This window comes from Thamnophis elegans, chromosome 10, assembly GCF_009769535.1.
Source record: "Thamnophis elegans isolate rThaEle1 chromosome 10, rThaEle1.pri, whole genome shotgun sequence".
NCBI lineage: Eukaryota > Metazoa > Chordata > Lepidosauria > Squamata > Colubridae > Thamnophis > Thamnophis elegans.
In genome coordinates, this window is record NC_045550.1 from 48,935,084 (window position 1) to 48,949,462 (window position 14,379).

Genomic DNA, 14,379 nt, shown 5'->3' on the forward strand with positions numbered 1-14,379 from the left:
AGTAAACAATACCACTAATTTTAATAAATGATAGTTTGGGGGGGAGGTTTAAGAACCGTCTGCAGGTCTAAATCTCTTTTATGATTTTTGCAATTCAGTTACAAATGCGTGCATCCTGTGGTTCTCTGGTTATGACTAAGCTCCCTGTATCTTTGATTTTTATACCTTTTTAAAATAGGAGGTTATGATTTGGGCTTTTGTTTCTCCCTCCCCTTTCCTCCCTCTGCTCTGGTGTAGTCTGCTAGGCAGGCCTCCATCTATTTTATCCTGAACTACCAGGGACTGGAGGAGATTGCTGCTTTCCCTGTTCCAAGAGCAGAGAAAGCTGGTTGCAGTTTAAAAGAAGCAGCTTTGCCTTTATAGGCAAAAGGAAGGCTGCTTTGGAGTAGATTCTAACATCATAGTCAGAGGTGTGCGTGATAGCACAACTAAGACTGCTTCCAGCATCATTAACTATGAGACCCTTATTTTGGAGAATGGACTGTTCTTCCACTGAGGTGAAGAGAAATACATCAGAAGTTCTCTAATGAAGAGGAAATTTGAAATTCCTCGTCTCTTTTTTTGTTGTTGTTTTAATATGCCACTGACCTAGGACAGGTTGAAGAGCAAGCTGTGAAAAAGGAGCTGTGGATCCAGATATGGTGCAGGAGAATGTTATTTTCTTTTTAACTCTTTGGTCTGCAAGCAGTAAGGAATGCATTTTGACAGTGATGGAATGGATGACGTTGTCACTGAATATTCTAGATTGGATATGGAGGAGAATTATAAAAAGGTAAGAGAGGGAAAGAGCTCTTTTGTCTTGGCACAATGGTTCCATTTTTGCAGAAAAGAAACAATGAAAGCCTTGCGCCAAAAGGCTGGGGCAAGCGAGCCATTTGTATAGCATCCTTGAAGCCTGCAAAACACAGATATTTTTCCTCACAGTGTCTCTTTATTTTGCCACAGAATGCCTTTTATTGTCTGGTTAGAAGTTTACTGAGTTCAGAATCTTGGTTAAACTACATAATAGCTAGTTGCATCCAGCCTGGATTAGATTAGCGTTAAGGGTAGTTTGCTATAGATTCAGTCTGCTAAAAAAGAAAATCCACAGTGCATTTGAGATTGCTTTGATTGATGCATATTTAAGACTTGCAGAGGAAACCTATCTTCTTTTCTTTACTCTCCCTACTTTTAAGATAATATAATTTGTTGAAACTGAATGGACTGAGTTTGCTAGAGTACAAGAGACTTCTATAAACTGATATACTGGCATTGTCTTGGTGGAAAAAAGAACATACCAGCTGTGATATAGAACTTTAAATATAGTAATTTTCTATGCTTGGTAATAACAGGCACACTTAAAATAACTTTACTTACATGGCTATGGTCTTCACTTCAAACTACAATACAAGCTTATCCTCCTCATGGTTAGAGAGCAAAAAGTTTAGTTTTTGTTGTTGTTGTTCAGCAATTGTTTCTTGCATATCTGCTCCAAGTTTTTAAACATATGTACTGTCTGTGTGTGTGTGTGTATGTATATGTATCTATGTATGTATTTAGTATGTATCTTTTATGTATATAATTTCTTTCTTTCTTTCTTTCTTTCCTTTCTTTCGCTTACTTACTTACTTACTTACTTACTTACTTACTTACTTAGTATCTTTGTTGGCTTGAAAAGTGATTTCCAGGGAATGCCTTTTGTATTCTTGAAGTAACTAAAAAAATTGTATTTTAAAGAGTGTTTGGTTTTATGATGTTGTACCATCAAGTTATTTTTTTTTACTCTTAGACACCACATAAATTTGACTGGTTTAATGGAAAACGAAATCAAAACGAACATACAAAATAACTTGATGAGTGACTCTTTAAGAAAGTTGATTCAACTTCAACTATGTATTATATCTTTATTAAGCCATATAATATGGCACAAAAGTAGTTGCAAGCTTTTGTGTATTCCAGAATTGTTTATAAAGTAAATAGATAACAAAAGATAAAACTGCAAGTAGCAAATGCAATCTAAATGTTTCAGGCAATAGAACTACAATTTAAAATCGGATTGAGCATATTGTCCATCCTTAGAAAGGGTATCGCTTCAGATGGTGTATATAATTAGAATTCAGGAAGTCCTAACATATCCTATTACAGCACTGGCAACACCCTACAATCCAAGAAGACTGATAATTGGAATGATATGAAATTCTTGCCCAGGTGAATTACTCATTCATGAACTATAAGACTTCCTCTGGACGTTCATTTATAATATTAGGATCACTTTTTCCCATATATAAACCAGCAGTGGTGTATTCTAATTGCGATACCAGAAAGGGTTGTTTTCTTTAAAAAAAAATCTCCAAACTGATACAGTTGGAGTCTAGACTTTGAAAGATTCCCAGTTTGTTAAGTGGATTCTATATTCCCTAAGGTCTTAAAAGGCACTCTAATTGTTTGCTTTGTTCATTTGTTTTTAAAATAAAGAACATGTAAATGCTATTGAATTACAGATTATGTACGATATATTCCGTGCAATTTTCCTTGATCTAAATTCTGTGGACTGATAATATTACAGCCATATGCTGTAATGCCAGACTGGTGTAGAGCATTTGGAGATGTGACTATGCAAACATTCACAAAATGCCAAAACCACTTGGGAGTGAGGGGAGAGATCCCAATAAGAATCAGGTTCGTATAAATGATGACATATTTCCATGCTCTGCATAAAACTGTATATAACTCACTAGGAATATTTTCTATTAATACATAAGACTCATTTATTGGTAATGTATGGAATAAAGCATACTTTAAAAGCCTTGGTAAAATTATCTTCTCATCTATTATTGCTGCTTAGTGAACTATCAATAAATGAACCTACTAGCTTTTGTGGAGATCAGGCTTTCCTTAACAGCTCAGACAAAATGATAGCAATGAGTCAGCAGCATTTCTGAAACATGGCAAAAAGCAGCAATAAAACTTAGCCAGGAAATTTTGTTTGAAGTGTATCAAGAAACATTATTGGAAATAATAGCCATAAATGTTTGGAGTTTTCCTCATCTATTAGTCATGTTATTTTGACTTCATATTCTGTCAGATACTGTAAAATTAGATTACCAAACCTACTCAGAGTTCAAAAAGTCAGAATAGATTGATAGAAAATGATATAATTAGAGGACAGACTAGATACACTGCTGGGATAATGGGGGATTACTTCCTGATCTGAGACAGGGTATGCCTAAAATTATATATTTTTTGTAAATATGAAGCAGCTATTTTTTTTCTTGAAATATGATAAAATGATCAGTATTCCTGGCAGCTTCCAGGAAAACTGATAAAACTATTTCTTGGATGCGATGTCAGGAGTTCATCCCTGATTCAGGAGGAAAGAACTAATACAAAAGTATCTTTTTTATTTTGATCATATTTTTTAAGATACCTTAAGGATATTGAGGAAATTATAAACATTCTAATATTCCTGAAAGCACGAAACATGAGTCATGGTAGCGACGTTTAATAAAATCAGCAAACCTCTTATACATAGAAACTTTCTGGAAATTAGAAGCTACAACATAAAAATGCTGCATGTGAGCACTGAAAGAGGAGAGAAGAAATGGAACAAGTGAAGATGCCTTACTAGTTGTTTCTGAGGGGCGTCTACAGGATGTTGCTTCCATTTCGTTTCCAGTCCTATATAAGAGGCAGCTTAGACACATCTTAGCTTCCAGATTTGGGGGAAATATTTTCTTCCTCCTTCCAATAGAACTTCATGGCAAATCTAAATCCAATAGCAAGCAACTGTCAGTTGGACAAAAGAACAGCTGTGGAGATTCTCAGTGATCCTGGACATGATTGTCCCAAAGGTGCTTTTTCAAGGGGCATCTGGATTTTTTTTAATTTTTCCTTGAAGATGTTTTGGGTTCTCATCCAAGAAACTTCTTCAATTCTGAGCTGTTCTATCCTACATTACAAGTATTTCAGAACCCATCATTCATATTCGTATTCCTTTGCGCATACATTTTGCCTTTTTTTTAAAAAATGAGAGAAAGAATTAGAGGAGGTCTTATCAGCTTATTTCTGCAAGAACCTTGAATATTTTATCTTCTTTGTTTTCCAGGAGATCTACATTGATGTTCTGGCACAAAAATAAATAGATTAAAAATTCGGGTTGAACTTTTAAAAAACATTCTGAAAGAGTCCCAGAGGAAACATCTAACTGCCCCAGCCTTCTTTACCACATTCCAGACAATGATTTGTGGCTAGTTTTCTTGCCAGTGGGTGATGCTGAATAGGAGGAAAAGGGATGGCAAAATCCACCAATCATGAAACTGCCCTGAAAATAGAATCGGTAAGGAGAAAAACTCACATATATGGGAAGCACATATTTTCTTGGCAACTTGAGAAAAGAAGGAAATCAGACTAAAGCATCTTAAACCTTTTAAGAGCCATGGTGTCACAGGGGTTTTTAATGCAGTATTGCAGTGTTAATTCTGCTAACTGCCAGCAACTTGATTCTCACCATATTTATATTTATAAATATATTTTATTATAGGGGAACATGCAAATATGTTAATAATATATAGACTTTGAAGATGGATGTCTTAAGGCTACATGAGTCTTCCACAGAGGCTTCCCTTACCCTCTTAGTTGATCTGATGTGACTGAGCAGTTATTATTTTTACAGATCTCGTATTGGAAGCTGTCCAAAATGAATGACTATGTAGGCATTAAATAATGAATGACTTTATAGATAGATTCAGACCTGACTCATAAACAACGGGGTTTGCTATGGGCAAGCCCTTGGTCCAATTAAAATGTAATTCCATGCTCAGTGACATTTTCCCTTCTTCCTTAGCTTCATGCCTTTCATAAGCAAAGCATATTTTGCACTTCCACTAAATCAGTAATCTGTGGCTTGTGTTTGATATGCAATTTTAATTAAAGAGATGTTCAAACTTTATCTGGTTGGTTCTAGAACTTGAAATATAATGACAACCTATATTTTATAAATGAAAGAAAATAAATGGACCTGTAGCAGATTACGGTAAGACAGATAACACTGCTATTGTATCATGATAAAGTTCCCAGCTGATAGAACTGAGTTCTATATATTGGCTATGTTTATAGGAAGCCACTTTCACACATACAACTGTCCTTTCTTGGCTTCCATGTTACCCACAGTCTAATATTATGGAAAAGGTCTAAGGATCCCATGTATGCAAATATTGAGTTTGTAAATAGAGTACGCTGGCCATAGAAGAGTGCATTGTTGACAGTTCTTCCTCTTTAGTTATTACATTGGCTTTATCTATGAGTCTAAAAAACTTACACTATAATTATTTGGCATCTGGTTAGTCCATTATAGCAAAGGAACCATTGAGGCGTTTGAAGGTTAAAATCCATTCTCAAACTTCTAGAATTAAAATATCTACACTTTAAAAAAGTAGATAAATGACCCATGAAACACATTACAATGTATAAATAATTACCAGCAGACTTGTAATTGTGATATAATGGGTGGCATTTAGGTTGTTTGAAGTCATTTGGCCTGGGTTACTGAACTGTGATCTTGCTGCCAAAATCCCTATTATAATTACCAATATCTGATATGCACATATAACAGTTGCTTTATACTGTACAGTATTGGAAAAAACATAGTGGATTCAGTACTAAAACTAACCATTGTTGAGCCATAAATACATAGGCATTTCTTTTTAAAATTATATGTAAAATTATTTTCTAATAGCTCTTTCATCTTCTGCTTGTGGATATTTGTACAACCAAAGATCTTTTATGACTGGTCCTCACATTTAATTGCCTCCCATTTTATAAATATGTTAATGATCCTAATTTCTTCTGTCTTGTTAGATACCATTTTGAATGTGTGGTTGTTCTGTTTGCGTTTACTGTACATTGGCTGTAATATTTAATTGGTCCCTTTATATTTTAAAAGCATTTATGCCACTTTTCACATCAACAAATCCAAGAACAGTAATATATAAAATATATTACAGCAAGATAAAAATACATTAAGCAGCTTTTAAACCAACAATAACCATTTTAAAGGAATCAGTTTAATACAAAAGCATTATTTTAATGGTTTTCTGAAATGTCAAGAAAATTTATATGTCCTTCTCTGTCATTGTTAAGAAGGCAGACAAATATTTTAAAGGAAACAAACATTGCTAGTAATAATTTAATAATAAATGTATAAGAAATTGATGTTATATTTAGATATATTTTTGCTAATGATCTTTGAATTGAATTGAATTGAATTGAATTTTATTATTTATATGCCGCCCTTCTCCGGGAGGACTCAGGGCGGCGAACAATTCAAAAGAGGGAAAAGGGAAACCTAAAACCGAAATACAAATAATTAAAATAAGCAAGAGTCGCACAACCATACAAGTCGAGAGGGGAGGGAACTCATCACCCCCAGGCCTGCCGGCAAAGCCAGGTTTTGATGGCTTTTCAGAAGGCCTGGACAGAGGTGAGGGTCCGAATCCCTGCGGGGAGCTCATTCCAAAGGACCGGAGCTGCCACAGAGAAGGCCCTCCCCCGGGTAGTAGCCAGATAGCATTGGCTAGTAGATGGAACCCGGAGGAGGCCAACCCTGTGAGATCTAATGGGTCTGTGGGAGGTAATTGGCAGCAGGCAGTCTCTCAAGTATCCAGATCCAATACCATGAAGGGCTTTATAAGTGAAGAGATTCTCAGTCATCCAGGTCATGGTTGTCCCAAAGGTGCTTTTTCAGGAGGCAACTTGGACTTTGTTTTTTTTCTTTTGAAGATATTTTGCTTCTCATCCAAGAAGCTTCTTCATCTCTGACAGGATAGTGGGGAATGGAAGGATTTATCATTCCTTGCAGACAGCTGGTAATCTGCATCCTTTTAGCGAGTCATTGAAGCACTTGGAGGTTTATCTGTGTCCTCAGGGTCACCTGAGTGATGCTCCTGGTTCCTGTGGTCTACAGTTTTTCCTCTGGAAATCCATTCCTATTCTTATACCATTCAAAGGGTGTTCATTCCAAATGGTACAGCTAAAAGTCTAAAGTCTTGTACAGCTAAAATCCTTCCATTCCCCACTATCTTGTCAGAGCTAAAGAAGCTTCTTGGATGAGAAGTGAAACTTCTTCAAAAGAAAAAAAAAACAAGAAAGTCCATTTGCCTCCTGAAAAAGCACTGTTGGGCCATTTTGCTAATGTTGTACATTCTTATAGCATGAAAATCTTCCGGTCTTCATAATTCAGTTTACTATACAAAACAGATGGCCAGAATATTGGATGGGAAAAAAACATCAAATGAAAGAGACCTCTGAGGTTTCTTTTACCTTGTAGCAGCATGGTGAAGTGAAAATGAATACACCAGCTTATTAAGTTTCAGCAAATGTGCTTTTAAAACCATTGATTTTTTCCCTCTGTTGCACTTTGTTTGCCTCTACACCTTTTGAGACAGAAAAGCTACAGTATGTGCCCAGATGTACGATGTTCTCCTGCAGATATTTCTCAGAAGTGACGAGGAATAGATTTCAGTTAATCGTGTACTTACTGTAGCAACATGACTAATGAGTGTTGCTAAGGATTTGCTGCTCAGAATTGCCAAGCAAAATAGATCTTGCTGTAATTGCCTGAGATATGATGCAGAGATGGGGTGTAATAATAAACAAGTTTAAGATCTAAATGTTGATGAAAGAAGGGATTCAAACTCAGCTCCCTACCAGAGATCTTGCCCATCTGTGATACCTTTCATCTTTTCATTTGAGATTGATAAACCACACATTACAGGACCGTTTTGGTCCATGTTTGTATTTTGGTCCTATCAGCAATAGGAGAGGTATGGTTCCAGTTCATTCATCACCAGTTTGACAGGCGGAAGAGGAGGGCTACTTTCAGTAGGGTTTGTCAGACACACACAGATAACTGACTCAGCAGGATTCATTCTTTATATATAATAACACATGAATAAATGTACATACCAACAGCAGATTCTTCCAATGTGGTAGCAGTTACAAATAAGCACAAGGCACAGGAGAGATTGGTTTCCAGTTTCAATTCAGAGAGCAGACTAGATAGTTCTCTTGCACAGACTCAGAGCTACATAGATAACCCGCCCAGGCTCCAAGCCATCTGGCATGACTCTCAATCACCAAATAGTTCCCATTGGGTGACCCAGTTGCCATGCCAATACCTTGGCTGACCTTGTTACTATGTCCTGTTCCAGCCAGTCCCCCAATGGCTGACCTCTTGCTATGTCCTATTGTAGTTCATGAATATTCTGACAGGGTTTTTAAAAATAATTTTATTTAGCTTCTTAATTTCTTTATACTTTGTGGCTTGCAGGATTCTATAAAATAGAATCCTGTGTTTAGATACCACACTTTGACCATTACTAAACTATTGTCAGAGGTTTGAAAGTGACGCCATTTGGGGGCACTTTTAGTCATAATGGTCTAAAAGCCTGCCATTTTATTATTGATGTATGATTGCAGTCATTCTATTCTATCTCTGAGCTTTATCTCTAAGTATAATCAAAGTTCCTGCACCTTTTCAGCTGTTTAGAATGCTGTGTGTTGACCAACAGCTTCCCTTTGCTTTCTGTTCAACATAATTTTTGTCTCTTTCTATTCAATAATACTTAGGTTCATTTATTTTATAATGAAAATGATCCCAAATATTAATTTGGCAAGGAGAATGTGAGTGGTTTGTGAGTCCTGCAGTCACAGCATTTCTCTAAAGCAGGGGTCTTCAAATTACGGCCCGCCGAAGTCATTAATCTGATCCGTGCATGACCATGAGACTGCCCCACCCACATCGTCCCACCTGCCGGTCCCTACCCTTCGGCTGAGCGCAGGACTTACTTTCACTTACCTGGTCTAAAGGCTAAATAGGAAAATACATTGGGCTATACAGAGAACTAATATATTACTAATGTCACAAAAGAGGGGGAACAACATTTCTCCAAAGCATCTGACAAGAAATGATGGATGGAAACTTTTCAACAAGAAATCCAATTTAAAACTAAGAAGAAATTTTCTGACAGTGAGAACAATTAATTAGTGGAATGGCTTGCCTTCTGAAGCTATGATTATTCTAACATTGGAGGAGGTTTTAAAGAAGATATTGGACAGCCATTTATTTGGAATGGTATAGGTCAACTGTTTGGGCAAGAGTTTAGATTAGAAAGCGTCCAGGGTCCCTTCCAACTCTGTTATTCTATACTCTGTATTCTTCTCTGGAATGGGATCCTGAACTTTTTTTTTTTTTTTTTGCTATAATTCCCCATTTGTACCTACAGTGGTCCTCCAAAATGCACTTAAAACACTTGCAAAAAACCAGCAGAAAGAAGCAGTTTAAAACAAAAGAGAGGGAGGGAGAAGGGCTCTCTCATTTGCATATATGTATCTCAGGGTTGAACTGTTTAGTGCTTGGAGTTCTCTGAGCTTACAGACATTCATTACTCAACTAGAGAATGTCATCAGTGCTTTAAACTGGGTGTTTAAGATTTTTGTTCACTATAATTATAATGGTATATTAATCAAACAAAAATTTAGGAGTAAAGTAATGTATTTCATAATGTAGCTGTTCCTAAAATTATGCATAATTGTTCCCTGTATTAAGCTGTACTTTTATGCATGAAGAAATCATAGATGCTATGACACTAATGTAAATTGGGAAAGCTCTTAATACAGATTAGTATCCATTGAGCATTATAAGACATATGTTGAGTTATTTTCTGGAGGTCCCATAATAAAACCTTTTAAAATGTGTTTTTTCCTTTTTTTTTACCCAGTTAATCGTAATAGTAATTTTCCAAAGCGGGTGAAGTTATTTTTGAGTATGTAAGCTTATCGTGACAGTGATGCTAGCATGTAGATTACATATGGTATAATCCATCCTGACCAAGATCATTTTACAAAGAGATGAGAACAGTGGTCGGTTGCCAATTTTTTTACTACTGGTTTGGGTGCTTTTCTATGCATACGCAGAAGCATCCAGGTGGATGGGCGGAGCCTCCCACTGTCACTACTACCGGTTTGCCCGATCCAGGCCAAACCAGAAGAAACCCATCTCTGGATGAGGAGTATCTTTTTATATTAGATTGTTAATTAATATTCTGCCTATATGTTAAAATCAGTGGTGATTTTGTTGAATGCAGAAAAGGCTTTTGATACAGTGCAAGGGAAATTTTTGAAATAAGTCCTGCCTTGCATATAACAATCAGTGGAGTTGGACATGAATTGTTAATATACACCAATGGTATACAGGTAGTTCTTGACTTATGACCAATTGCTTATTGATACGATCAGCCCAGACACAAAAAGATGTTCAATGAGTTACATAGAACAGATACAAGTACCATTACTATTACAAGTAATGATAAACATTTTGGGACAACAAAAGAGAGTGAAATCTAAACATCGTCTTTTACTGCCTTCATTATTCTAAAATAAAATATTTACTTCAGGGATTTTTTTTTACTCTTTCCTAACTTTTTTCATTTTAAAAAAATGGGGGCTGAAGAACCCCAATGAATGAAAAATGAATATTTTCCACTTTTTTCTGTCCCTTCGCATTTCTAGCTGTAGAACACTTAGACATACTTTTACATTTAGTCAGTATTTGCTAAATACAGTGGGAATAAGCGTGTTCTGTGTCTGCAACAGCTCTGGTGTCTCTCATTTTAAATTATAAGTTATGACTTCTGATGGTTATAGAACTTTAAAAATGTGCAGGAGGAATGTGGTTTGTTATCAGTAGCTTGATTATCTATTTTTTCCCCTTAGGCGCAAAAAAATGAAAGAGAATCTATCAGGCAAAAACTGGCACTCGGAAGTTTCTTTGATGATGGCCCAGGAATTTATACAAGTTGTAGTAAAAGTGGCAAGCCAAGCCTTTCTTCTCGGTGAGTATTTGGCACATTTCCCGTTTTAACACATTTCAGCACGTAAGAGTTTAAAGCATGGTAGAGTCCATACCATAAAGCTTCAGCTTGTGCTTTGAGAAATCCATAATGTTGGCTTTGTGAAGCGATCCGTATCAGGTATTTGAGCTCCATTTTTTGAGCATTTCCACTTCTTTCATTTCTGGTGGTATTTGTGGAACTGTGCAAATGTCATCTACGTCTTCACTTTGATAAATGTGAAGGTTTTCCAGACATCGGGTCTGACTTTCTTTAATATGTGTTGGAAAATATATGCCTTTCTATTCTTTTCCAGAAGCCATTTTGAGGTTGAGAGACAAGATATAAATATTTTAAAAATAATGTCAGTAGCATATTTTATTAATCATGCAATATTTAAAGCTCTAAAAATATTCGGAACATTAAGTCCTGATATAAATTGAACTCCCAACGTAGGTCGCAAGGCTTTTGACATTGTATTATTATATATTTGCTTTGCTGTGTAATCAATGATATTTAGGTTGTGATATAATAATGCAGGACGTGAAGAATTTACAAGGATTTTCTACTGTGGTGGACTTAATTCAATCTAATCCCATAAATAGCAATCTGGAGCCTTGATACAATTCTTGGGTGTGTTTTTTTCCTGTTACCACAAAATGTTGCAAGAAATCTTCCCCAGACACTACTGTCGAAGAGCTGTGTTCCCATCATCTAAATCTAAGTAGGTTGCATCTGCTTGAGAAAGATTCAAAGGATCAGTCAGGACCAGATGGTAACTTGTATAGGCTCTTACTATTCCAGGAAAGCTAGAATGTTTCTAGAGTTAAAACTAGATTTCTCCAAGTTTCAGGGATTCCTCTAGAGCAGGAGTGTCAAACTCGATTTCATTCATGGCAACATCAGGGTTATGTTTGACCTCGGGGGAACTGGGGTGGGTGTGGCCAGGGTAGACATGGCCAGCGCAATATCACTTTTGTCGAGAGCACCAGTTGTGGCCAAGTGCTAAGGTAGGACTTTCCTCAGACCCTTCCTCCCTCTCATTATAATCTTGTTTCCTTCTCTTTCTCCTTTCCTGTCCCTTTTTGCATGATCAAATGCGAAAGGGGAAACATTTATCCCTTTGTTTTGTTTAAGTTTGTTATGCTAGCTGTCTGCCAGTCAAAACGGTGGTCGGAGGTGGTCGGAGGCCTCCTGTAGCCTTCCGTCAGTGAAAATGGAGCTGGGAGACATGCGGGGGGGGCATGCTCCATTTTCGCTGGTAGAGGCACACGGGCCGGTTCTTTGTTGTTTCCACGATGGCCCTGTGGGCCAGATCTAAGCATCCCACAAGCGGGATCCAGCCCACGGACCTTGAGTTTGACACTCTAGAGCAAGAAACCAAAAAGCAATTCAATGATTATATTTTGTTTTATAATTTTCTGTTACTAAATGTTTACCCTTTATATTTGGCAGCTTCATATAATTAGCAAAAGCAGAAAGCATTTTAGATTGCAATTTTATACATACAATTGTGCCACAATGTGCTTGTGTTATTTATTTATTTACTTGCTTTTCTTTTAAAATAGATTATTAAAAATAGCTTGGAAGACTATTTTATGACTTTTTTTCTGCTGTCTTTCTACTTTTTAGGCTATTGTTGATTTGTGTTTTTAATAGGTATTTTTTAATAACGCAGAGGTTTCAAAGCATATGAAAAACAAATATTTTAATAAGTAAATTATAAATCATGTTAAATACTCAGGCACAATTATTTGGGAGGGACATGTCTCCTTGCCTCTGAAACAAGCTCAGGTAGCAAGATGTTGGACAATATAGACAAGAATCCCAGTTCTGCTTTATGCTATTACAAAAAAACACTTGTATGTCATGGTATGAAAGTGCCAGACAAGATATTCTGTAATTGGCAGTATAATGGAACAATTAATTGAAGTGTAAAAGTTAGAGCTGATGATGTCCCCAAGTAAGTTTTAAATGGGGACTAGAAAAATACATGGAGACTAGATCTGCAAATGCTATTTCTCCTGCTAGTACCGTATAAGTATAAGTATATACTTATACGGTACTATAAGTATAAGACACATCTTTTTTCCTCTAAAAAGAGGCTGAAAATCTGGATGTGTCTTATACACCAAATACAGCATTTTTTGCCTCCTGAAGGCCCGCCCCCTTCACCAAACTGGCCGTGCATAGCCTTATGGAAGCTTTCAGAGAGCTCCTGGGGGCTGGGGAGAGCAGAAATGAGCGGAAAACAGGATGGTTTTTGCTCAATTTTGTCCCCCAGCCCCCAGGAGCACTCTATAAGCCTGCATAAGGCTATGCATGAAATTTTTTGACAACAAAACAAAACGTTTTTGCTTGTTTGGGGGGGGCGCCCCGCCCAGAAGCCCTCTGCAAGCCTCCCCAAGACTATTCATGCCTTTAAAAAAAAAAAACAGGCCCGTTTTTGTGAAAAACAGACCATTTTGGGGAGGTTTGCAGAGTGCAAAAACTTTTTTTTTCCTTTCAGAAAGCTGTTTAGTTAGAGGGATTGATGAGAATTACATTGGTCAAGTGCTGTGCCAGCAGAAACAAAGTTTTAGGTGCTACAGGTTGTCAGCGATTTCCTTCTCCAACACATGGATAAATACACCTGGAAACATCTACCTACCTACCTACTCTCTCTCTCTCCCTACCTATCTACTGTATTTCTCTCTCCTCCCTCTACCTACCTACTCTCTCACACTCTCTCTCCCCCTACCTATCTACTGTATTTCTCTCTATTTTTCTTTATCCTTCTACCTACCAATCTACCTACACTCTCTCTCTCTCCCTACCTATCTACTGTATTTCTCTCTCTCTATTTCTCTCTCTCTATCCCTCTACCTATCGACCTAACTACTCTCTCTCTCTGTCCTTACCTACCTACTGTATTTCTCTCTCTTTCTTTCCCTCTCTCTCTCTCTATATCTACCTACCTACTTTTTTTAAAAAAAAATGCCTCTTCAAAACCTGGGTGCGTCTTATACTCCAAAAGATATGGTGCCTCCAGAAACACAGCTTTAGGAAGAAAAAAAAACAGAGAGAGGACCACGACCTCATTTCATCATTGTGAGTTTCCTGATAGTGACTGTGTTATGCAGAATGTCAAACTACATAGGCTTTTCAAGGACTGATTCAAGAGGTGGACTTATTCAAAACTAATTGCTATTAAACTTTGAGTTTATTCCCAGGTAAATGTAACTAGGACTACAGATAAGTCCTTAAATTGCCTTACTTCATACCTGGAATTAAGAATGTGCTTACACATTTGTCAGGGATATTATGCCTCATGCAAAAAAAAGTTACGAATTAGCCTATGGTATTTCCCTTTACAAACAATGCTAGAAGAAAGGGACAAACAGTTCCTGGGTATCTGTAATTTATGCCCTAAGGCTTAAATTTTAGATTTAATATCCATTGGAAACCTTGTTCAGCAGAAAAGGGCATAGCATAAAAATATGCATATAATTATTCATTATATATTACATATTAA

At 36.7% G+C, this 14,379-nt stretch overlaps 1 protein-coding gene across 5 annotated transcripts in view; it reads left to right on the forward strand.

The window, feature by feature from the left end:
* The window catches only part of LOC116514394 (IQCJ-SCHIP1 readthrough transcript protein-like), a 327,718-nt gene that overhangs the window by 294,488 nt on the left and 18,851 nt on the right, over positions 1 to 14,379 (forward strand). For all 5 annotated transcript variants that reach the window (XM_032225970.1, XM_032225971.1, XM_032225969.1 and 2 more), the window contains one exon: positions 10,750 to 10,868. In XM_032225970.1, the coding sequence (XP_032081861.1) occupies positions 10,750 to 10,868 (119 nt within the window). The remainder of the gene's footprint in view (positions 1 to 10,749; positions 10,869 to 14,379) is intronic.